General features: G+C 35.6%; 1 protein-coding gene and 1 long non-coding RNA gene across 2 annotated transcripts in view; one reads left to right on the top strand and one right to left on the bottom strand.

Moving 5' to 3' along the window:
• The window catches only part of LOC124990640 (uncharacterized), a 44,025-nt gene extending 39,840 nt beyond the window's left edge, over positions 1 to 4,185 (bottom strand). The window contains exon 1 of the long non-coding RNA XR_007109787.1: positions 3,191 to 4,185. This is a non-coding gene — a long non-coding RNA (uncharacterized LOC124990640). The remainder of the gene's footprint in view (positions 1 to 3,190) is intronic.
• Positions 4,186 to 4,235: 50 nt separating this feature from the next.
• Sypl1 (synaptophysin like 1) lies at positions 4,236 to 24,733 on the top strand. Its single transcript, XM_047560842.1, has 5 exons — positions 4,236 to 4,417; positions 14,891 to 15,015; positions 16,243 to 16,450; positions 20,370 to 20,558; positions 22,371 to 24,733. The coding sequence occupies exons 1-5, from the start codon at positions 4,349 to 4,351 to the stop codon at positions 22,503 to 22,505; spliced, it is 726 nt and encodes a 241-aa protein (XP_047416798.1). The 5' UTR covers positions 4,236 to 4,348; the 3' UTR covers positions 22,506 to 24,733.
• The last annotated feature ends 2,087 nt before the right edge of the window (positions 24,734 to 26,820 follow it).

The following is a 26,820-nucleotide window of genomic DNA, read 5'->3' as shown; positions in this document are numbered from 1 at the left end:
CTCTTCTAAGTGATCTCTGATGATCATAAAATTTAAACCGTACTACAACTCTGTGCAAAAGGGGGATGAAAAAATGAAAACAAGGAGGTTAAGTCTCTTACTAAAAGTCACAGGTAGAGGCAGGGTTTAACCCAGGAGTCTTACAACACAGCTGGGCTGTTAACTTCTAAGGGACTGGAGAAGCTTAAGGAACCCTCTAGAAGCTCAAAATTAATGTAATTGTGGGACCATGAGAGTAGATGCCAGGTTTTAGGTATACACCTCAATCTCTATTAGCAATAGGTCACAACCATAAGTTTGGATACCAGGACTCAGGGGCAGGTGCTGATACCCCAGCAGCAGTCACAAAGCGGGCAGCTTCTGGGATTAGTGCAATCTGTCATTTACTGAATTCTTTTTGTGCATTTTTTCTATATCCAACAGAATGGGAAATAATTTTGTCTTACAGGTTTCCCTCCACTTCTGAATACCCTTCAAAAAGAACCTCATGACATTAAACATGGTTTCCTGGATTGGATCCTGGAACAGTAAAATAAAATTAAATTAAATTAACAGACAACTGATGAAGTTTGAAATATTCAAATATTCTGTAGTTTAGGGTTGGGGATGTAGCTTAATGGCAGAAAGCCTGCCTAGCATGTGCAAAGCCCTGAGGTCAATCCTCAGCACCAGAAAAAAGAAAAGAAAATTTTGTAGTTTAGTCAATAGCATACTAAATTTCTTTGTTTTGACAAATGTGTGGTGGTTAAAGATGTTAACATTGGGGAAAATTGGGTGAAGCGTAATCAGAACTGTACATTACAACTTTTCTGTAAGCCCAAAAAATTTTGAAATTGTTTATTTTTTAAAGGTCTTTAACTATTTTGAGATTAATTTACAAGGCTATTAAATCAATCCATTTGACAATGAAGTAAATGTGGAAGTGTTTTAAATTTTAAAATAATCATTGAATTCATTCATACAAACAAAAAACATGATGTATGTGTATAAACAAAACTCAAGTTTTGAACTTGTTGGTATTAAACACTATCTTTTCAGAAAAAACATAAAAATATTAGTTGGGAATGAGTTACAAAGCCCCACTTATCTTGCCAATAAATTGACTGAAATTTTGCACTTCCACTAAGAAAAGCAGAATATAGTTAGCCAATGGCATGATTCGCTTAAGTATAGCTTTGTTTCTGGTCTTCTAAACATCCCTAATCCCAAAGTTTCATTCTGGCACATGTGTTATGAACACAAAGAGAGAGTAAAACAATGAAAAATTATGTAGATAATTTAGTCATATAAATACATGGGTATACCACAGATAGACTACAATACTACCTCAGATGATTTTACATTATAGTAAATCACTGGGCAAAATGTTGTACTCCTGTAATCCCAGTGATTTGGAGATAGAAGGAATGTAAGTTCAAGGTCAGCCTCAGTAATTTAGTAAGACCAACAATTTAGCAAGACTCTGTCACTAAAAAAAAAAAAAAAAAAAAAAAAAAAAAAAAAAAAAAAAAAAAAAAAAAAAAAACAAGAAAAAAAGGACTGGGGATATAACTTGATGGTTCACTCCCTGTACCAAAAATAAATAAAAATAAATAAAAAGTCTAATTTTTCTCTACCCATCCTGGTAGAGTAGACCTGCAACATACTGTGCCCAGAACTCCTGGTTCTTTCCTCAGACTTGAGGAACAAACAGAAAATGTCCAGGGTTATAGCCAATGCAATATAGTCATCTGAATATCCATCCTTCCCAGATTTTGAACAGTTATGCCTTTAATGAAATGATTGTTTAAACACTTTTGTTATGGTAAGATTTTAAAAATTCGTATCTTGTTGTCTAACCAGATGTCATGATTAGCCAGCCACTGCCAGTTCCTTCTCAGAAAGTTAGATCCTCCCCTGAGCCCAGATGACTGGCAGCAGCAGTGCTGTACTGTATGTGACTGAAGGTCACACAGCACTGGCTTACTTGCTTGGTTCTGCTCAGTAGGATCCTGTGAATGATCCTGTGAATGAGTGACCTCCTGTGGTTCTACTTACCCTAAGTGGTCTTCATCTGCTGAAAAACAAGTGGCCCAAAGTCCAGGAAGGAGACTTATTAAAGTTCAAGGAGTGTACTCCAGCATTAAAGTTTTCCTAAGGAGTAGCAACAATCAGGTCTCCACTGATGGACTTGAACTTAAGCAGAAGAAATGAAGAAAAGCCAAAACTAATGTACTAACTTATGGCAAGTTTTATAACTTCTTTTTTTTTTTTTTAAGAGACAGAAGCTCATTATGCAGTCCAGCCTGGCCTAAAACTCCTGGATTTAAGTTATACTCCCAGTAGCTGAAACTACTGGTCCAAGCACCCAGTTTGTTTCAGACTTTTATTTGAACTTAGTAGTGAAAAGTTGCCAAAGTGTACATCTTTCTAATCTGTTAGTATCTGTCTCATTTTGAAATAACTTTCAGATTCTAATTTGAATTTTTTTGAATATGAAGCTCAAGCTAAACAATCCTATCAGCAGCTCCACCACAAGGTGACTACCCAATATGCCACAACAGAATGGGAGTAAAAGTTTGGAAAATGAGTTAAAGAAAATAGAAGGAGTAGTATTGAATGGAAGATACAGAAATAGAGGAGAGGCTGAGGGTTTAAGGAGGAAGGGTGGGGGGGAGACAGAGCAGGAGCAGTGGCTCCCGAAAGAGATGAAATATCTCAGAGTGTGCCCATGGCAGTCTCTGGGGTGCTGGACATCAAAGCATGGACACCTTCCACTGACTAGCCCCCAGGGGCATCTAGCATGCCTTCTTGCTTAGTAAGAGGAATCTACAATCATCTATAGGTGCTACTGAGCATCAGGTACTATGCTGGGTACCAAGGAATTCAGGCCAGGAAAAAAAAAAATTGTCTCTATCAGGAAACTTAAAAACACTTTTGCATTCTCTGGGAAACAAACATGGAGGTAAATAGGTCACAAAAGAGGAAAGGTTAGGGTCGGAGTATAACTCAGGGAGAGGGCTTGCCAGGTCCTGGGTTCAATTCCCAGCACGCGCCTCCCACACCCCCTACACCCGCCTCGCAAAAAAAAAAAAAAGAGAGAGAGAAATGGAGAGAACGTGTTAGCCCACTAGAAAAGACGTTCGGCTACAGCTGTAACTGTGATGGAACGGAATAACTTCAATGGCACCTGGCATACACAGGTAAGTACCTGGAAGCTGGGACCCGGATCCTCTTGTGCTAAAGTCCTTGCTTCCTCATTTGGACTAAGTGTTACGCGTGTTGACCATCCTATCACACACGCGAACTGGCCGTTATTCCAGCTCCCCAAGAACTTTCAAGGTATTGAGGAAGCCACACAAGAGGTCACTAGGTTGAGGCTTCCACACCGGGTGCCGAGAGGAAATGTCACCCAAAGCGAATCTTGGAGGAGTTAGCCTTCTGAAGAAAGACGTCAAGAATGGCCCCAAGGAAGGGCCTCCCCAGACGGGGAGAGTTGGGTGGGTGGGTCACCAAAGGTCCGTCCTGCAACTTCTGCTAATAGGTGTAACTGTCCTCCTTCCTCCTTCAACCCTGGCTCCAGTAACTTTGGAAAATAAACGTAATTCCCGTAGGAATGTTAGGTGAATGGCGCTTGCGAAGTACCCCACGTGGAGTCGGTCGCTGAAGTCCGTTGTTCTGCAATAACTAACTTTCCACCATTTTAATGAAAGAGATCGTTAACACAGCTTTGAAATGCGGCTTTATCTGCGTCCTTACTTCATAAATTCATCGAAAAGTTGGGCTCTGTGAAGAGAAACGGGGTCAGGAGGTAGAGGTACAGGGGGGAGGCGAACGCCTGGAAAGCCGAGAGCCTGAAGAGCCGCGGAGGGCCGTAAGGCAGCAAGCGCTCGCTCCACGGAAGGCGTCCCAGGTGCGCAGGCGCCGGCGCGGGGGCGAGGGGGCCGGAAGCGGAGCGAGTGCCTGGGGGGGGCGCGCGTGCGCGCGGGAGAGACGGGGGTGCTGGGGGCTGGGCTTCAGGGAAGGGGGCGCGGCGCACGCAGCATGGCGTCCAACATCTATTTGGTTCGACAGCGGATCAGCCGGCTTGGCCAGGTGCGGCCCGGGGAGGAGCATCTCCTTTCCAGCCCCTGCCCGGCCCTCGCCTTCTGGGCCGCCCTCTCCGTTTCTGCCCCAGCGCTCCTCCCGCGGCTCAACTGCCACCGCCCCGCCCCGCGGTCGCCCGGGCCCGCCTCCGAGCCCGGCCGGCCCGCCCCGCCTGCCCCGCCTGCCCCGCCTGCCCTTCCTCGCCGCCGGGCCGCTCGGGTCTTGCCGATCCCCTCCTCCTTTGCCCCGCCGTCCTAACTTTTTTCCCTCCTTCCCTCAGAGGATGTCCTCCTTCCAGATCAACCTCAACCCGCTCAAGGAGCCGCTCGGCTTCATCAAGGTCCTGGAGTGGGTGAGTGCAGCCCGCTCCAGCGGGAACGCTCCAGATCCGGCTCCCGCTTGGCTCGGGGAGCTCGGGAGCAGGGAGCAGCCCTGCTCGGGTGGCCCGAGGCCGCCGCCGCCCGGGACGGGAGTGGACGGCGGGCAGGGCGGGAGACCGCGGCCCTTGGCCCGCGCGGGGCGGGGACGCGGAGGCCAGTGTCGAATCACGAGTCGGGACGGCCGCGTCGCGCCGTCCCTCGGCTGCCCAGCTCGCAGGCGGAGCCGCCCTCCCGCGCCGGAGCTCACCTCCGGGTGCCCCCGTGGGAGTGAGAGCTTCCCTCTGGCTCCGCCGCCTCCCGCAAAGGAAGGGAAGACTTCCTGCTGCGGTCCAACCGAAACCCGGCGGCCCGGTGCGCGTGCAGTCACGGGCTGCGCGCGCGTTCCCGCGGCCTGCCGGGAGAGAGGTTACCCGGCTTAGTTCTTAATGTGCTTTTAAGATTGGCTCCGGGTTAGAAATAGTTAAACTGTGGATCGGGGAAGCGAGGGAAAGGACTTTTCACAAGACCGTCGAGTCAGTTCGGTTCATCTAGTAACGTGCCAGGAATGGTGGTCGAGCCTGTTTTAGGTACTTCGAAGCAACATCCTGCTGGGAAAGTTAGCTTTTAGCCCTTTCCTGGGAACACTCAACAATTATTAACATCAAAGGAGACTTATTAATTCGACTCTGGCGATGATCAGTCTACTTGGAGAAGTAGTGAATTTACCAGGCGCTGCAGATTTTCTCCAAACTTCGTGGCCCAGTACATATTTCCGTGATTTTTCAGAGCCGTTTTTTAATAGGTTGTCTGCCCGGCATATTTGTATACAGCAACATTTTCATCCTTAACTTCTTCACCCCTTATTTTGGTGACAGAGTGGTAAAAAAGAATAAGAACTTCCAGTTCCCTGCGAGGATGTTTTTAAAAGTAACAAAAACTCAGATTCTCTGATGAGTACTTAACCTAGTTTTCTACATGTACCGTTCCCCCCAAAGATTTGCTTGATCACATAGTGCTGATGTCTAAAGACACAAATCAGGTTCCAGATTTAAATATAAAGAAAGTTATTTTTGAGCTTATAAAAATTAAAAATTGCAGGAGGGAAAAATCACGTTTAACTAGGCCAAGCAAATGTACATGTTAAGAAAAAGTTTTACACTTAACAGTCTTACTGGAGATTATTATTAAATTTATAATTAATGATTTGGATTTCCACTTAAATGAAAACACAGTTTATATTTGTTAGTTTGTCAGTTACCTAAAAAACTGTAGATAGCGTTTTTTCTTAATATTTTAAAGGACTGCTGTTAAGTTCCTTCATTTTCTGATGTATCTTGAAATATCCGTTCTAAAATTCTTAAGGAAATCCTACTTTCAGTCAGGGCACCTTGTTATTACGCAGCTGATAATTTTGTGATTAAACTATACATTGTTAATATGTAGTGTATATATTCTCAACAGATATTTGAGTATACACCAGCCCTGTGCTGAACACTAGCATACAAACATGAATAAAAAGATTTTTTCTTCATGATCTTTTAAGGATGAAGAATATGAAATAAAATATGAAAGTGCCATGTAAGTGCTATTATAAAGGTATACACAGTGTAGGAAGGAGGGATCAAAGTAGGAAGGTCTACTTAGATGAAAGAATACTTGAAGGATGAGTATTTGTTCCCTTGGGGAATCCATGTGGAGTGACTTTCCAGGCAAAGGGAAGCTTGTGTTCAGAGAGGTGAAAAATTGAAGCAGCATAGCTCTGTGTGAGAACTTAATGTAACTAACGGTTGACTGAAACCTGGAAGTACCAGGAAAGATCATTATGGCGTGGTTTGAAATTATTTTGACAGGTTAGATTTCAAAGGGTTTGTCCATCTGGGGTTAATCTTGAACATTTAGACCTTTTTCTTGGAAAAATGCCTACCTGTAGAATTTAGAATTTTGGAGTGTTTGTTGGGTAGTTCCCACTTAAGCCCGGAATCCCAAGTGAATAATATAATTAGATATGCCTTTTAGAAATTTTCATTTTGTCAGCTGTGTAGAGAATGGATTGAAAAGGTCAGAAGTGGAAGATGGGAGATCTGTTGCTTGAGAAATTATGAGGGCCTAAAATTAGTTGCAGTGAAGATAGAGAGGCTTATAAAATAGAATACATTTGGAGAGTGAAGAATAAGGAAGACTTTAAGAAAAGCTGCCATATTTCTGACTTGGGTTAGCAATGGTCTCATTATCCAAACTAGGTCATTAAGAGGAGGAGGAGCAAAATTTTGTAGAAGGCCAATAAGAATGCATTGCATTTCTGATCTCTTTAGATCATATAGATTGTGGTATCCTATAGGCAGTTGTATGTATGGACCTAGATTTAAAATACAAGTATGGGCTGGAGTCTAAGCAGATATCTGCCAGCAAAGGAAAGAAGTAATGGTTAAGAAAATGGAGAGAAAAAACATCTTGACATCGCTGTTAGAATTTCAAGAAGAGTGCTCAGTAATGTTAGGTACAATATAGAGGTTAAGTAAAATAAGGACTATATGGTGTCCCTTGGCTTGAGTGAGTAATCAAGCTTTTGGTGGCTTTAGCGATTTAGCGAGAGCAGTTTCAGTAAAATAAGAAGCCAGATTGTAATAGGCTGAATGGATGTCTGATAAGAGAATAAAAATGGTGAGAGTAAACCATCATTTGATTGTTAGAATGGGAGAGATTTGGTAATGTTACCAAAAAAAAAAAAAAAGTGACTAATTCAGCATACAACTCTTGCTTAAATGATCTTGTCTGGAGACGGCTATTGTATTTGGTATGTAGCAAAAGTATTTGCACTGGTGCATTTCATCACACAAAATGTTAAGACTTAAGGGTCAGGGCTTAATAAAAATAATTTGTACTCTTTCATTCAAGACATTCTCAAGTTAAACTTATGTTTGGGCGGGGGGAAAGTTGTTTAAATATAAGTTATGTGGTTGTGAAATAGTTTGGCACTATGACTGCTTCTTACCTAAGCACAGCGATTCTACTTACCAGTGCCTTTGCTTAATCAGTGCAAATATCAAGATGGTGAAAAATGAAAATAATGTCTTAGTATTGTTATGATAATATTTTTAACCTTTGAATACATGTCTGGTAATTTAGTAGAGGTGATGAGAGTAAGCCTCTATTTGACTGAGGATGGGAGAGATTTGGTATTGTTACCTGAAAAACAAAAAGAAGGTGACTTCATGGATTCCTGAAAGAGTCTTAGGAACAGGGTTCCTGGTTTGAGAATTGGGTTTTAATATAAAGTAAACATTGAGGATCAGAAATAGAACAGAGGCTTCATCCTGGAGTTACAACTTAACAAGAGCTGAGTACTTAAAAGGGCAGGAAAAAGAGATATAACCACTTACCAACTAAAGCCTGGACCAGTCTACCTACTGGCTTAAGGTCTGGATTTTGTGATAATTTGAATATTTTCATATGTGAATGATTTGGAGGTTCTCTCATAAGGTGCAGTGAAGTAGGAAACTCAGAAGGCCAAGTAAAAATGACCATAAAACTACTAGACAGGGAAGGGTGGGGGAGCAAGTTTAGCCTTCCTCACAGATTCTAAAACACATGAAGAAAACTAATTTTTGCTTGAAAGTTCAAGTTTAATCAGTAGCAACAAATAAATCATGAAATGACAAAGCTTACTTCAAGATAGCCAGCTGATCAACAGTCAAGATACTGATTCATTCCAGAGAACATGAAAATAATTGAACAGTCCAAAAATGATTTTAAAAAATAAATATATTTAGGTTTCTGAGAGAGTTAGTTTCATATTCAGCTTAAGTGTTTAAGAATAAAGATGATATAAATATTTTCAACACATAAGGATTAATAGTTAGAAAAAACTTCTAGCAGTGTATTTCAGCAGAAACACTAAAGTTTACTTTTCCTAATCCAAATTTTTAAGGACTGTGTAACCATACTAGCAGATCTTTAGAACATTCTATGATTGTACTGTAGAAGCTGAAGGAGATAGAAGAGTGAAAAAAGCACTTTGTAATTGACTTCATTACTGATTGTGTAGTGGGAATAAACCATAATATCAGCATTAATAAAAAAAAAAACATTTTAAAATGAGTATTATAAATAAATGCTTCAGACTTTTTGATTCATAAAAATCAGTCATTGGCTCTACACATCTAATCTTATGATTATGAAGGTAAACATGCTTTGAAAGTTTATTTCATATTCCCAGTGATAATGGGATTTAGTGAAAACAGGATACATTTGGTTTTGCTCATGACATACTTTTACGTCTATTTCTAAAGATTTCAATTATATTATTTTCATAAACTAAACATTGGACAGAAAGAAATTTAAGTAGTTGACTTCAGCTTAATGATGAAACCAAATAGCAGTGAGGATCCTGCAGCTAGAAACATGTGGAGAACATTTATAAATTATATGCATTTTAGTGGTCCCCAGTAGAATCCTCAGTATGAATAGAATCTGGGAATATGAGTTGGATCAGGACTCTGTAAGATAGATGACTCATTGAAAATATCAGTGATCTGCAAAATTTTTTTCATCATGAACTGCTATTGAGTATAAATTTTTTGCACAGAGCCCCAGTATGCATCTATAATTAAGCCAAGCACACTCACGAACACTTCTAATACGTGAACACTTAAATGAAAGAAAAGGTAAGATTATTCCTGTTTGTCCTTCCATGTACAGGTTTCTCCTTACCTTCAGGATACCCAGTATTGACATGCAACCCTCTGAAATCCCTGTTCAGCATGGGTTTTATTTATATTTATTGCAATAAAACTTGAATTACATAAGTCTAAAAGTGTATATAAATAGTGTAAATATTCTTGTATATGAGTTATTTTAGTATTCTCTACTAGATTAGAAAAATGGGCTATAATATTAACCCTGAGGTTATAGATCTCTCAATTAAGTGAGGAATCATCTGTGATGGTCTTATAGTGAGGAAATGATGGGCAGATATATGTGGGGCTGTTTCTCTGGTGAGTTGGGGCTGTCATGATGAAGAATATGGGACCTTTTGAACCTGAAAAGAAGCTTGTCACTCTGCCCCTGAGTTCTTCATATTCATTTTAAAGATAGAATTCTGTGTCCATAGTTTCAGTAATTTCTTTATGCAGTAAGGAGGGATGGGAAAATGAATTTCAAACTTGGCAAAGAAACATTATCAACATACCAGGATTTCTCATTTTGCAATAGGTACATAAACTTGAAGTGCTCATGGTACCACCCTCATAAATAAATGAATGAACTAGACTGTTTGGAAGAAAAGTGCATCCTATTGGTAGTTAAGACAATAGAGAGGAGGCAATCTGCAAAGCACATGCCCTCTCTTAAGTGATACCTGTCACCTCAGTTCCATCTGAGTGTTGTTTTATGAGAATGTGGATGTGATGTTGCTATGCCATCAGTTTTCCCACACATGCTCAGGAAAAGCAGGAAATCCTAATTTTTAAGTGCAGTGTCCTGATATTGAAATATTGACATTAAATTCACATTTAAAAAATAAATACTGGAAAGACTACACTAATATATCTACAGGCCAGGTTTTACTGATCAATCACTAGCATAAAACTTCCAATCTAGATCAAAATGGCAGTAGAATGTAGGGAGAAGTAAAATGGTTGAGTATTTGACTCATAGATTATTTTTATACTTCATTTAATACAAATCTGTGCTTTTTAAATTAAAATCTCTTTCTTATAAAGATCAGAATTGCTAACATGACATTTATTTCTTTGTAACAAAGACTAAAATTTGAAATACGGTTTTATGTCTTAAGTTTTTAGACATTAATATTTCCTGAATTAAGAAGATATTTAGTCAGCATTTGCTGTGTGCCAGATGTTCTGCTAGGTAGGCACTGAAAATCCTGAACAAGGTCAGGTGCAAACATGACAGCCTGGCAGGAGAGCAGTAGAGGTGATGGTCTTAAAGACTACACTACATAGTGTAGAGCAGTCTGCTCCTTACTCGCTGATTATTATATTAGTTAGGGAAACTAGTTTATATATATTGTTTTATTATATATATATATTATATATTTATATATTGTTTTTCAAATAGCAAGATACAAAAAAAAAAAAAAATGCCCATAGTAGAGTTAATATATAGTGGAGTTAATGTCGATGGCAGCCCAAGAGAATCATAAGTTCTGTCACAAAGTGTTAGGGCCATAAAAGGTGTGCATATTAGAGAAGCAGGACATTCCCAGCAGAAGAAACATACACATCTAAGACAAACAAATGCTGTGATTCAAAAACAATAAATAGTATGATGAGACAGAATCATACAGTACCTGGCAGGGAATATAGTGCAGATAAAATCCAGAAAGATAAAGTTGTGGCTAGATCAGCCTTGCCATTTATGACAAATTAAGGAGTTTTGCATTTTTTTGTTTTTGTTTAGTATATGCCTGGAAAACTGGTGAGGAAATCTTTAAAGGGGAGTAACATCAGATTTTTATTTCAGATCAATGTGCTATCACTCTAAGGTAGCTTTGTCCAATAAAAATATAATGCAAGTTAAAAGACATAAGCCATGTAGTAATTTTAAGTATTCTGTTAACCACACTACAAAAATTTAGAAAGAGGTGAAATTAATTTTGATATATTTTGCTTAATCCAATATACCATGTTATTGTTTTAATATAATTAAATAAAAATTAATATAAAAATGGTTTTATTTTATATTTTTCATACTAAATCTTCAAAATTTGGTGTGTATTTTACACTTAGAGCGCACTTTAATTTATACAGCTACATTTAAAGTATTCAGTAACCACAAGTGGGTGGTGGCTTACTGTACTGCACATTGCAGCTTTATAATCCACACTTTAAAAGATGAGTGGTGACTAGAATGAAATTATCAATGAGAGAATAGTCTCTTGGGTTAGTCCCTGAGAAATATGTTGAGGGCTTGAGGGCTAGAACAAAAATAGTCACAGATGTGATGTAGAAAACAGCTTTTTAAAAATGGTTTCATTCTTATGTAGTCTTATACAACATGTTTTATTTTGTTTTTAAACTCAGCATTAAGTTTGTATAACTCATCTGTGTTGATGTGGGTAGCCGATACAGCAAGTTTTTGCTATATAACTTTCTACCATAAGAACATAGCATTGGGTGCTGGGGGTGTAGCTAAATAGTAGATTACTTCCCTATCATGATCAAAGCCCTGGATTCTATCTGAGCACCCCCCCAACACACACACACACACACACACACACACACACAAAGAATATACTACTGTGTTTTGTCAACTTCTTGTTGCTTTAACCCTCCTCATTTCTTGATATTAAAACAATGTCATTGTGAACATTCATTTGTGTCTCTTAGTATATATAAGAAAGGGTTTCTGTTAGATCAGTGAACTAGTAGATTCTTTGTGACATGTCTATTACGAATGTTTTCGCCTAACTTATAGTTTGTTTTACGTTCAAAAGCTGACTTTTGGTTCCAAGACCTTTTAATAATTGAAATTAAGAACTCTTTTGACTAGTGCTTTTCCTTTTAAAAAAATCTTGAATTTTTCCCTTCTCTATGGAACAGATTTTCATTTTTAAGGACTTACTTTTACATTTAAACCTGCAATTTATTCTAACCATTTGTTGAACAGCCCTTCCTTATATTAGTTATCTATTAATGCATAACAAATTGCCCCAGCTTAGTGACTGAAAACACAGACACTTATTATCTCACAGTTTCTGTGAGGGCAGTAATCTGGGAGTAGTAAAGCTGTGTGGTTTGGTCCAGGGTTTCCACTGAGGTTGCAGTCATCTTAAGCCCTCCAGCTCGCTCACATGACTATTAGCAGGCCTCAGAAATTCCACTTCCAAGTTAAATCTTGTAGTTGCGGGTAGTCAGTCCTTGGTTCTGTGCCCCATGAGTCTCTCGAAAAGTTGCCTGAATAGCCTCCCAACATAGCAGTTGGTTTCTCCCAGATAATAAGAAAGTTCAAGAGACTAAGAAAGGAAGACAGGGGCTCAGTGGTGGAGCACTTCCCTAGCATGTGTGAGGCACTAGGTTCGATTCTCAGCACCACATAAAAATAAATTAAATGAAGGTATGGTGTCCATGCACAACTAAAAAAATTTTAGAAAGAAGACAGAAGTTGTAGTCTTTTTGTAACCTAATATTAAAAGGTATTCCTTTTCTTGCCCCATATTCTATTCTAGAAGTAAGTTGCTATGTGTAGTCCACACTTAAGAGAAATTTAAGCTCTACCTCTTGATGAGAGTTGTATTAGGGTTTGTGAACATTTCTTTAAAATCAACGCCCTCCTTTCTTCAGTGATCGATACCAACTGTTAGGTATAATTTTTCTATATGTACTAGTTTATTTTTGGCCCGTTTTGTTACACTGGTTTATTTTGGTTTATCTCATTTATTTTTTTTGATCCTAGATGTGAGTTTATGCCCAAGACTCACTTCCTAGCCTTGTTTTTTCACTCTGTATATTCATGCATATTTATTCTGAGAGATTATCCATTCTTTTATCATTACCTTTTTGAATATCCATTCTTTTATCATTACCTTCTTAACAGAAGACTCCAAACTGTGTGCTAGACATTACTTCAAACCCATGTCTATAACCAGATTCTCTTTCATATATCTCTTCTTCATAAGGGAAAAAAAAAAATCCCTCAGTAGTTATTATGATACTGATTATGACCTATAAGATTTAAAACCCTGGAATAATTCATGGGAGGTTTAATATCAAGTACGGTAGTTTTCTCTTTCTGTAACAAAATACCTGAGATAATCAACTTAAAAGAGGAAAGTTATATTTTAATTAAGTTTCAGAGGTTTCAGTTTATGGTTGATTGACCCAGTTGCTTTGGGGCCTGTGGTGAGGCAGCATGTCATGGTGGATAGCAAATGGTAGAGCAGAGCTGCTCACCTCATGACAGCCAAGAACTAGGGTGGTGTGGGGGCTCCTAGCATCTCCATCAAGGGCATGCCCCAAGTGATCTAACTTCCTTTCATTAGACCCTCCCTCCTAAAGAATCCACCACTTCCCAGTAGCACCACAGACTGGCAACCCTTTTATCATATGGGCTTCTGGAGAATGTTTGTCCAAACTATAGCATCTAGCATTCAGCAGTGTAAACTCAATATCAGATCAATATTGAATTTTTATGTACCACTTACTGGATGTGTGTGATCTCCAGCAAAGTCCTGCCCTCTTCAAGTTTCAATAAGAATAAGTTTCAACAAATAATAAGTGCAGAGGAGAAATACAGCAGCATACATAGAGGGAATAGGTAGTGTAGTCTTGGGGGCACTGTTAATATAGTGTGGCAAGGGAAAGCCTTCTCTGATAGATCATATGGGGATAGGGAACTGTGTGAGAAAGTAACCATGTATTCCAGGCAGAGGAAATAAAGGAGAAGTGTTAGGAATAGCAAGGAGACCATTTTGTGTAGATATCATAAGGAAAAAGTAGGAACATGAGGTTAGAAATTCTATGTTAAGGAAGAAAGGATCTCAGAGAACTTTATATGAACTTTGTTTTTTATTCAGAGAGACCTCAGAAACCATTGGAGGTTTTGAGCAAAAGAGAAAGGTTTCTGCCTTATATTTTAAAAAGATCCCCTGTTAAGTTGATAGTAGGCTGCAGTTGGGGCAAGGACAGAAACAGCAAGATCATTTACAAGCTGATGGCCCAAAATCCAGGCAAGAGATGATGGTGATTTAAGTATCAGGACGGGGTGGTAAAAAGTTGTCAGATTCAGAATATATTTTAAATGTAGAACCATAAGCATTCGTTAAAGGATTTGAGTTCTCAGTCATTACAACATATCTGGAGTTGTTTATTTTGTTTTGGAGGAAATTTAGAAGACAAATAGAAGAGGAATTAAATCTTTTCTTGCAAAATGTTATCTATAACAGGAAAAAAAAATCAACAACGAAGTATCCTAAATGTTGATAGGGATCAAACTAATTCCTTCATACATATTCTTTCATATTCCTCCTTCAAAATAATTCCTTCATACAATGGAAGATACAGGCATTGAAATGTTGAGGATTATTTAATAAGAGGAAAATGTTTATGACGTATAAAGTTTGCTTAAACAATGTACATATATTATCTACATATTTTCATATACACAGAATAAAATCTAAAAAGGTTATGAATAAAAATTTTAGCAGTGGCACTTAAAACACTATATGAAAGATTCATAGTGATATTTAATATTTACATTGAAGTATGAGCAAATGTTATATGGGTTGGCATACTAATTTATTATACTCAAGAAAATAAAATCATATTTGTTAAAACTTGCAAATAAATTTTTTAATTTTCTCATTAGCTACATTTCATTTATGATTAATAATTTTTAGAAAGCTAATGAGCCAGTTTTTGATAATCAGTGTACTTACTATTTTAATGACCCTCGTTTTGGGTACAGTAATGCTTCTGTTTTTCTTTTCTTGGTCTCACTTTTTGTAGATTGCTTCCATCTTTGCTTTTGCCACCTGTGGAGGTTTTAAGGGCAAAACAGAAATTCTGGTGAGTTGTCCTCCAAAAGTTCTTGAAAATCATACTGTTGCAGCTGCTTTTGGTTATCCATTCAGGTGAGTTTTGTCTTTTTATTATGATTCAACAACTCTACTTTCATATTGAATCAAGATTAACAACAGTTTATTGATGGGGGTAGGAAATATTAGATTGCATGCTCATTTGTGATTATTGCTGCATACACTTCATGCACAGACCAATACCTTTCTGCAAACTTTTCTTAGACTGTGATGAAATAAATACAGAAAGTGAAAATAAGCGTTTAGAAACTTCTGTGGCAACTTAACATTGTTTATTCTGTCATCTCACAGTGAATTGGAAATAAAAAATACAAAATAGAGATTGCTCTGTCACCTGAATGTAAGAAGCCCTATTGTCAAGAAGCAAACATGATTTATAAAAATCTAGATTTCTCATGTATTTGCAATTACTGAATAATAGTGTTCTTTAGTTTTAAGACATGCATTAAGTGAAGAATCCCTCTGTGTCTGTAGTGTAAAACCATACCTTTTTACTCTTGAATGAAAATGAACATTTAGTGAAGTCTTCTTTGTGACTTCAGTATTCATTGAAAAGTTCATTGAATTTTCCAGTGTTTAAGCCAGGGTGTGAATCCTTTTCCACTTGTCTAACATTACTTATTTGACGAAAGGCTCGGTTTTTTTGTCCAGGAGATTGAAAACGTTATCTTCTAAGGATGTCTCGATGATTAAATAAAGTCTTATATTAAGGATATGTCAGATACTATCATCAAAGCCTTTTTATCTCTTTTTCCTGTTGTATAGTTTATGTACAAGAAACTTACTAGCATCTTTAGTAATAAACGTTTTTGTAATTTATCAATGGGGAAAATTAATGGCAATGTGAATTTCAGTTAACAGCTATTAATCCAGTGTTAAAATGTGAATTGTTATTATAATTGGCTCTCCTAGGCTAGTGATGTGGGCTCTACCCTCCTAGAATACAGTATGTTTCAAATTGTAAACTATTTGGTATCCCTACTACTGTGCTAATTTTTTTATTGAAGGAAGATAGTATCTAGGTATGAAAGTATTTAATTCAGTCTGTATTCTATCATAAGTCAGTTATCATGCATAATTTATATAAATGTATTATGAAAATTTTATTTTAATTAAATATTTGAGTTCCCCTCCAGAGGAAATATTTTTAATATATTTGGGGAGAATTTTTTGAAATGCCATTTCAATATTCTGCTCAAGTATTTCTGTGTCTGTTAGAAGAATCCAGTAATTCATACATTTATTTGAGCCTCTTTTTAATAGGTTGAATCAAGCATCATTTCATCCACATTCTATTGTAAATGTGTGCGATGTAGATTGGAAAAGTCATGTCCTCATAGGAGATTACTCTTCTTCTGCACAATTCTATGTTACATTTGCAGTCTTTGTATTCTTGTACTGCATTGCTGCCCTTCTGCTTTATGTTGGTTACACGAACCTTTACCGGGATAGTCGTAAACTTCCCATGATTGTAAGTAATCACTTTATTTTTTTATATGAAAATGATTATATTTGAAGTTATATATAAGGGAGTTTTTTTGCTAGAAATAAAATATGTCGACATAAAGTTCAACACTGGTGAACCAAAATTGGTGGGTATTTGCCACAAGGTTGAGCTTTCTCATTAAATTTAACTCAATTCTGTTAGCCTATTTGTACTCCAGGGAAGGTTTATTTTTAGCCTTATTTTAAAACGGAAAAAAACTCAAATAAGTAGTAAGGATTATTAAGTTGCTAATGGCAAAAAAAAAAAAAAATTTAAGCAGTAATTAATGCCTTTGATTTGAAGAATTGCAGATCATATCTTTAGTAGTGTTAATACTTATTACCTTTTTTCTCTTTCCTTAAAGACCCCCTCTGTGTTTCTATGATATCTTATTGAGCTTAATTTTCTGTACCAGGGATCAGCAGATTATGACCCACAGGTTACATCAGACTCACTGTTTTTTAAACTAAAACGTTTTTGGAATATGACCACATCTAATCCTTACCTATCATCTGTGGCTGCTTTCATGCTTATCTCCTTAATTCAAACTCACTTATATCGTTCTTATGTTCAGCATTAATGGAATTCATTAACTAATTTCAAATCTTTGAGATGCCAACAGACGATTTGGATTTAAAGTTCTGATACCTTTCTTGGCTTCAGAGTTTACTGAGCTAGAAATAAAATAACTCTGAGATTTAGGAAATAAACTCTACTCTGAATTATTAGTGGCAAATTCAGACATAAACTATGATTTTGCACTGGATCTCTACTATAAAAGAATAACTTCAAAGTCAATATTAGTGCTGTTGACTTGAAGGGAAAAGAGGTGTCGTGTGATCTAGTCATTTGGGTCTATGAAAAAACACTGACATCTGCTAATTATTTGTGAATTTACCATTAAGGAAAGACTAAACACAAAGGAATTATTAAATAAGTTATATGTATTTATTTTTACTTTTTGCTGCCTGGATCATAAGAATGCAAATGGTAAGTAAGGAATAAAATCATACAGATTTATTCTGTCTCAGATGTCTGAAAAGACTCAAGAAAACCAGGTGTCTTCATAAATTAGTTCTGGGTTATTAAGTACCTTTCAAAAAGATAGACATCAACTATTTTCATTTCAACAGAAGTTACATGTTAGGAATCTGTAGCTTCAGTAGACTTTTTAAGCTTTGTTTTTAAGAGGAAGTAGGATGATAATATAAATATATTTTGTCCGAATTTTTTATAATTAGAAATTATTTCTTGCCTTGTCATTATTCTAAGTTTTTATTGAATCTAGCCAGTGATCCCTTTCTTACATTTTATGTTTAATAAACTTTATATAACACTTCTTAAGGTAGTATTCCTATTTGTTTTGTAAATATATTTTCTGTCTAATAAAATTATAAAATGGATGTAGTTGTATGATTCAGGAAGTCAAAAGGAATTTTCTACCTTAAAATGAATAATTTAGTGATCATATAAAGAAATACTCCAGAATTGGTTTCATAAATGTTTTTTGTTGTTGTTGTAACATATAATGTTCTGGTCTGTTTCTAAATTAAATTTTGAATACTTTTTAATTTAAAAGGTTTTTTGGAGATACCCACATTTTTAAATGTAGCCAAATATGACATTGATTTTCAGGTACTGTTTATTAACAAGGGCAAACTTTTTTAGCAGTATCTTCAATTCTGTGGTGATCTACTCCTAGAAGCATTTCAATTGTGAAATTTTAAATCTACTTTTAGTGCTCTTTTTAGGCACTGTTTTGTGTTAAGGGTTCTAGGCAGTATTTAAGGGTTCTAGGCAGTGTAGACAATCAAGAATACCAGAAAATGAAGCTAAATAAGAATAGGGTATCTCGAATTCTAAAAATCTGTTACAAATCATGTCCTAATTGATTAGTACAAGCAGAGCAGCCTCAGGCAGCTGTATTGTACAGTGCAGAATTCCAGGCGGCATAGTTCATTTAGATTGCAGTGTGACCAGAGCCCTGAATAGAACAAATAGAATCTGCAGGGGCCAGAATAAACCCCCACTTTCCTTCATCCTGTTTACTTTGCATCATTTTCATAAAAGTTCCAGCCTTTGAAATAGAAGGATGTCATGCCTTAAGCCATCAGCAAAGTAGGTTTAAAGAGAGGATAACCATACACCTTGTAGGACTGTATTAGTGTTAAGAAAAAGAATTCAGTTGCAGTGCATTGAATGAGTTTCAATTTAAAAAAAATAATAAAGAGCATAACCAGAAAAGAAAAAAGAAAAAAAAAAGTGTTATTTTAGTTAAGAAGGAGGAAAATTCCTGAAAATTAGGGGCATTTGACATATATTGGTCAAAACTATAAATTTAACCTATAGAGAACTTGTTTAACATGTATTATCAGTTCTCTAAAAGATTTTTGTTTAGCAAGTACTTAGAAAATATCTCTAGCAGATCATATGGCAAAGTACAGATGTCAAAAGGAGCAAGTACTCCGCTCCTACAGTATAGAGAATGTCAGCTATGATATGTCTGTACACTTCTCTTTGGTCTACTTTTTTTTTTTTTTTTAAAGAGGATCAAAGCTGTAGAGAGCTCAAATGCAAAATGCTAATACCTCCATGTTTGTGCAGTTAGTCCTTGATTTTATCCTCTAATCACAAGGTATTTATTCAGTGCTATCTGGATCATGTGGGCAAGCTATATATGGCCTGGCTTCTATATCTCATAAGAGATTACTGATATTTATCCTAAATAAATGACTAAAAGGAAGCTGGTAAAATAATAAACATCTAATCCAGTTTATTAAAAAAAAATACTGATGATAAGCCTTAAAACTCATTTCTGAACTTGGAGAGATTTCTGCTGCTGAAATATGAGCTCATAGTCTCGAATGTATCCATATGCTTACGGTACCATCAGATCTATAAATTTCGTATTATTCCCACTTTGCTCATTAATTTGCAGGAAGGCCAAACAAAGCATTACTTACGCTTCATATTTTTCAAATTCATACTTGAAATGTTATTTAGATCCTTGTAACCAGTACAACCAGACAAAATTTTACTTCCTCAGCAGAAATTGATTGGGTATGGAGAATAATTTTTTCCCTTACTTCATCTTGTTAATTCAATAAGAAACTATCCAAAATATTAAAACCCTCAATTATATTCTTGGAAATGAAGTAAATACTAAAGGATTCAGTAGAAAGTTATTAACAATAAAGTGTCTTGGGAGTTTTTTTTTATTAATATAATGAGCATTTTTCAAATTCATGACTATGAATTCTTTGACTGGATTTTAAAAGACCTTGTTGTGTTCTTTTTACCATTTCATTATCCATTTCATGGAGAATTAGATTTAGCTGGGGGTAAAATTAGTATAAGAAAGCAGGAGAAGGATAAGGGAGTTGAGTATGTTCAAGGGATTATAACAACCTTAGAATATAAATTATTAAGGAAAATGAGAACATGAGTGAACTTGAGAAAGTTAAAAAGTGGTCGGGTCAGACTTCTTAGTGGATCAAAAGACTTTTGAGGTTGGAAAGCCAGACAGGTGATATCCAAGAATGGAATGATTGAAGGAAATGATGGAGTAATGCAGATATTGATGATAACAGGGTCAAAGGTGTGATCCTGGGAGCAAGTAGTTGAGATAAAACGGTGGTGAAAGCTTTGGAAAACTTTGGTTTCTGCTGTAAAAATCTCATACTCCAGAGGAGAGTGATTGAGTCTTGTTAACTGTTGTACCTCAGGTTCTGTGCTAGTGACCAGTGTTCACTGAATTAAGTGTGACCTTTTTAATAAAAGTATATCATGAAGGCCATTTCTCAGTATCATAGGATTAAATGTGATCTCAGTCTTATGATAGATTTGAAATGTGGTATTTTTAAATTGACTTTTCATTATTAACTCCTACTTATTTTTGCTTCAGGACTTTGTTGTTACTCTAGTTGCCACTTTTTTGTGGTTGGTGAGCACATCGGCCTGGGCTAAAGCTCTTACAGATATTAAAATAGCTACCGGTCATAATATTCTTCAGGAACTTCTACCTTGTAAACAGCCAGATGTGATATGTCATTTTTATTCTGTGACTAGTATGGGATCCCTGAATGTATCTGTGGTATGTATGCATTATTTATGCATTTTTTAATTTTGCTTGTTAGAAAAACCTTACTAGTAATTTAAGAAAGCAATAACTTTCAATAAACCTCTGAATGAATTTATTAGTTTTTATTTGTACCAAGCTACCAGGATCCTAGTTTTAATATAGTGTTTACCTACATCACGGTGAAGAAAAGTTAAGAAAATTATTTCTTGTGAGCCAGTTCGAACAAGATCCTAATTAAGTCTTAGCTTTATTAAAATTGACAAGGCAGGACTTCAACCTCAAAGGCACTTATGATAGTCTCTAGCTTTTGTTGAAATTATGTGCCAGGCGTTGTACTTTCATATCACAAGTTATCCACCTATCCTAAAAGGAATGTGAAAGGTAGTATTGTACCCATTTACAATTAGGAAAAGTGTAGCTCATATGTTAACTGACCTAAATGAACATGAGTAAATGACACCAAAGTTTGAACCACAACTAAGTTTAGAGCCTGCTGTCTAAATCAGAGTTACTCAGGGTACATAAAAGTGATACTTTTATGGTTTCTTAAGTAATCTATAAAATTTAACCCATATAATGTATTAAATGTTATTTTGTCTGCTGTTTTACCACATAAGTGTATTATTTAAAATATTATTAATATATTGAGCATATTGCATTTAGAGAGGTCTCATGTGAGTCATTTTTTTAAGAAACTGTTGTTCTCCTGGGTGCTGTGGTACATAGCTGTAATAACTAGCTGCTCAGGAGGTTGAGGCAAGATGATTGCAAGTTTGAGGCCGGCCTCAACAACTTAGTGAAACTCTGTCTCAAAGTTTAAAACTTTTTTTTTAATTTTTAAAAGGGCTTGGGGTGTTGCTCAGTGGTAGAGTCCCCCTGGATTGCCCCAGTACCACCAAAAAAAACAAAAAAACAAAAAAAACAAAAGAAAATATTTTTCCAGTAGATGAAGTAAGTTCTGCATTATAAAGCAATTTACCAAATATTTGTTTTATAACTTTGTGATTTTGAAGTCAGTACTTTGCACTTACATCAACAGTACTTTGAACTGAACAATTTCAGAAAACTTTATTGTATGAATACACAAAAAGAAGTATATGCTCTTCAGTAATATGGAAATACTGTTACCTCAAGCTTCTTATCCCACTCTTGGTAATTCACTTATTATATTTTATAAAGGACTGTTAAACAAGGTAGCTTCCATTTATTCACCTCTGAGGCTTTATCTGATCAGATGTGTATCTGGGAAGATTAATGTATTTTGGCTTGATCCATGCAAGATGTTAAGTAAAGTTCTTCTGACTATAGCTGTTGGATTGGAGTTAAAGAGATAGCAGCAGAGGGAGAGAAAAGGGAAGTAGGAAAAAGGAATACAAGGGCAGTTCAGAATCATTCTGGACAGGAGAAAAAGGAAAGCCCAACAGATGGAAACCCAGATTCCTGTTGCAGCTCTTTACCCTGAAGTACCAAAGTCTAAACACAAAGTAATAAAAGGAGAATTTCTGTTTTTTCAAATCTAATCCCATCTTTTTTGTAATAAATTTTTAGTTGTGATTTTTGTATTACAGAGTTAGAGATTTAGCTTTATTTCTGTTTTCTCTCTCTCTCTCTCTCTCTCTCTCTCTCTCTCTATATATATATATATATATATATATATACACACACACACAAAATTTGGACTTTGAAATAGTTTTTACTTTTTAATCTCACTTTGTATGTAGTATTAGACATTAAATGATAATACTTCCTGAAAATGTTAAATATTTAAAGAAAAAAATTTTTAAATAGGTATTAGATTTTCATACTTATTTTTCTCTTTCATAGATCTTTGGCTTTCTGAATATGATACTTTGGGGAGGAAATGCCTGGTTTGTGTACAAGGAGACAAGTTTACATAGTCCATCAAGTACTTCTGCTTCCCATACCCAAGGAGGTGTGCCACCTCCTGCTGGAATATAATTGAAGGGAGAGATACACTGTGTGAAATACATGTCTATACTATGACTTGTTGCCAACATCTTCAGAAGCGCTTGTTTCTAATAAAAGTAATGGCTTTTTCAATAAATTGGTGGGTTTTAAATTTTGCTGCTTTTTTTTTTTTTTTTTTTTTTTTTTTTACATAAAAACTGTGCCTTTCCTAAAAATTTAAGATGTAAATGTATTCTGACATGAAAATCTGAAAGTTCAGGGGCCTATTATGAGATGATACACATTTTTAAATGAATAGTAATTTCTTCATTGTTTGCCTTCCAACATGTTTACACCTTAAGCCTTAATAGTTCATTCAGAAAATGGTTATATCATCATATCATAATAGGAATAAAATCTTTATTTGGAATAAACACTACTGTAAGTTTGTATAGATCATATACCTAAGACCTGTGTTTAACAAAGCCTTGATTATATAAATCATATTTAGGAAAAAAAACATTTAGTTCAAATTTCATATCTGAACATTCTTCATATTCTAAAATAATTTTTACTTGTAAGATTAGGTATATGTTTTATTCCTCTTTTTCTAAATGACCTGCTGAACTTTATAGATGTACTAAAATTGTGTTAGGAGCAGGGATTTGGAAATTTATAACATTGTGTGGTTAAGTACTTCTGTTGCATGATGTATAAGCTTCCATTATGCTGGTGCTTTAATAGGCTTGGCATATAAGTAGAACATGGTTCAATTAGGTGTTGTTATGTGTGCAGGCATTACTCTTAATGATATTTGTTTGCTATGTTTTGTTACTCATACCATCTAAGTGCAGGTTGAGACCCAGTCTCCTTGCAAGTAGAGTAAATGGTCTACCCTTTATTGCAGACCCTATTCAGAGGGTTAAAAATATTAAGATTGCCTTATACTTTGGAAACATTTAACAGAGTCAATGAAGTTGCCACTTTGAGTTTAGCATTGATATTGTGAAGATAAATGTGATTCAAATTTTGTGTGTTTTTTAATAGTCATTCTTTTTTCACAAGTGGATGATTAAGGAATTATGCATCATAAAGGAAGCTAAGTGAGCTATATTATGAGTGCACTGTTTTTGCACATACATTTTAGGTTTATTCCAAATACAGTACTTATTCATATTTTGCTTCCTGATCTTTTTGTTGTACAGGGATCCAGATTTCCTACTCTTAAAACATGATTGTTTATATGTGAAGCATATCTTGCTATTGCCTTATTTTTGTTGCTTTTATTCATGGCAAAAATTGTCAATATGAGAATGTATATGTTTTATGCAACAAACTTAATAAAGAAGTTAAAAGAATGCATTGATTGTTATGTTACAAAGAAATGTTCATCTTAAAGGCATCAGCAATGCAAAAATGAAACGGATTTTAAAGTACGAAATAGAATTATAATTAGTACTTTTAGGTGTTTGGCAAGGAATAAAACAGATAAAATACTTTGGACACTCTGATTCTATCCCCTTTTCTTTCAATCTCATTTTTAAAATACTTACAACTCTCAGACTAAGTTTTCCTAGTAACTTAATATCCTTTTTTAGTTGACTATTCAATTAGGTAGAAAAGATTCCTGATTAAGAGTATATGTTCTGGAGCCAGACTACCTGGATTTGAATCTTGACTTCATCACTTAAACTAGCTAGTTAACTTGAGGCAAATTACCCTCTGTCTGCCTCTGTTTGTTTATCTGAGAAAAGGAAATAGTAAAAGTACTGACCTCAAAAAGTGTTTCTGAAAAGGAAATGAGTAAATAATTGTAAAGGCCTTAAAACAGTAGGCACTCTGTGTTATAGCTATGATTACTCATTTGGTGGTATCTAATGTAGAGATTCTTAACATAGTTCATGGAGTTTAGTGGGGAGGGTGGTTTGTGATTGAGAAGTAGGATAAGCTTCATGTGTACAGGCTTCTTTCTTTATGGTATTTCTTAAAGGAGTCCTAGATGTTTAGGTGTATTTTTCTGCTGGTTGTAGATGTTCATGATATTAATGAAACTAAAAGTTAATAGGCTATTGACTGGGCATGGTGGTGCACATCTGTAATCCTGAGGCTGAGGCAGGAGGATCATAAGTTCAGGACCAGCCTCAGCAACTTAGCAAGATCCCACCTCAAAATAAAAAGGGCTCAAGATGTAGCTCGGTGTTAAAGCGCCCTTGGTACAATCCCCAGTACAAAAAAAAAAAAAAATTAATTAGCTATTGAGATTAGAGTAGACTTACTTAGAAGTTCTGTTAATTTTTTACTCCCTGCTTTTGAGTCAACAATACAGGGTTATAGAGAATTATTTATAGACAATCTTTACTAATGTTTTTGTGAATAGAGTTCATGTGGACAAAGATACATGACAGCAATATTGTTTTTTCTTTATGATTTTATATGTAACAAATTTTTTGTTATATTTCAGGTGAGTGTACAAAATAATTATAACAAGTGCTTTATTTGCATCATTTTTTAAAAATTTTACTTATTTATATGTGGTGCTGAGAATTGAACCTAGGGCCTCACACATGCCAGGCAAGCACTCTTACCACTAAGCCCCAACTCCAGCCCTGCATCCTATTTTTAAGGAAATAAAATGTTACAAATAGAGCCTTTTCCTGCCCTTCATTAATACAAATAGAAATGAATATAGTGTTGAAATCAGTGTGAAGGCTTCTCTAGAACACATCACAAGAAATGGGAACCATTAGAAAGCGAGATACCTAGTCAGTTGTAACCTAGGTATTTCAAAATTATTTAGCAAAATGCTTGTGCCAATTCATTCCCCCACCAGCAATCTGTAAGAATTCCTCTTGCTCCATGTTTTTTTTTTTTTTTTTTTTTTTTTGGGGTGCTGGGGATCGAACCCAAGGCCTTGTGCTTACAAGGCAAGCACTCTACCGACTGAGCTATCTCCCCTTGCTCCATGTTTTTGCTAGTACTTGATACTGTTGGATTATTGCCAATCTGATGAGCATGAAATATATTTGATGTTTTTAACTTAGCGTTTCTAATTGCTAGTGAGCTTGGTCTTTTCCTATATTTATTGGACATTTTGTTTTCCTTTTATGATTTCTTTCATATAATTTTTATTTTAATATTTATCTTCCTCATGATTTATACTTTGTCTTAAATCCTCTCCTTGGTGTGATACTTTTTATACTTTTCAGTACTCATACCCAATTTTCATAGTGCCATTTATTTAAAAATTCATTTTTTATTTACCTGTGTCATATATTTCCATATTATTTTGGAGCCCTTTTTTTGTATCTTGTACCAGTTCTGTACCTAGCCCTGTCACCCTTTTAAGTCATATTTAGTTATATGGAAAAAATTGCTGGCACAGGGAGCACCATCTTGGTTCTTCCTGTTATTCACAATTGTTTTGGCTCTCTTGAAGCCACACACTCTTGTCTAAATTTTAGGATGAGCTTGTCAAGTTTCTAAAAATTTTGTGAGATTTCATTTGGAAAGAATTACATGGAACTTCTAAATCGATTTGAGGTGAATTGTCATTTATAATGCTGAGGCTTGTATTTACAAACATGGTGTATCTCTTCATTTATATCTTTTTTCCCTTCAATAAAGCTTTATAATTTTCTACATAGAGAGTTAAGATTTGTGTCTGTTGGTCTTGTAGCTTTTGTTGCTATTGTGCATAGTAAATTTAAATTATATTTTAAATTATAATTGTTTATTGCTTCTATATAAGGATTTCTGTGGATTTTATTGACTGATAAATATGAGACAGACTTTCATTATTTTAATAAAATGTGGATTCTCCTTTTTATGTGGATAATTATATCACCTGCAGATATTGATAGTTTTGTTTCTTTATTGTGTATGGAAATTAGATTAACCCTCCCTTTCTCTAATATATAACTATCTTGAAATCTATGAAAATAAGAAATATATGCTTATTTGGTAATGGAATTGCTATAAACTTTGTTTAGGTGTAGCACATGTAATCAGAAATTTATACTGCATTGTCTCTTGGTCATTTTAATAACAAAATTTGATCAATATCACTTCTTACATTGTGGACAAATAAATGGAAATTTACCAGTTAAACTGATCAAAATAAGATCATACCAAGTATATTTCTTGTTACAATTTTTTTGGATTTTACTTGTATAAGAATAATATTTACAAGTGAAGCCATGCTTGCTATTGGAATTATAAAGAATGTGGTTAGATTCTTTAAGCCAGTTTTTAGGTTACAACTGATATACAGTAAACATAATAAATCTTGAAATATATGTGCAGAAACTCACCACATCAAGACAATGAACGTATTATCAATCCCCTCCCCACATTTCTTCCTACCTCT

This window comes from Sciurus carolinensis, chromosome 8 (genome assembly GCF_902686445.1).
Source record: "Sciurus carolinensis chromosome 8, mSciCar1.2, whole genome shotgun sequence".
Lineage (NCBI taxonomy): Eukaryota > Metazoa > Chordata > Mammalia > Rodentia > Sciuridae > Sciurus > Sciurus carolinensis.
Note: the sequence above shows the minus strand (reverse complement) of the source record. Positions and strands in the feature narration are given on the sequence as shown.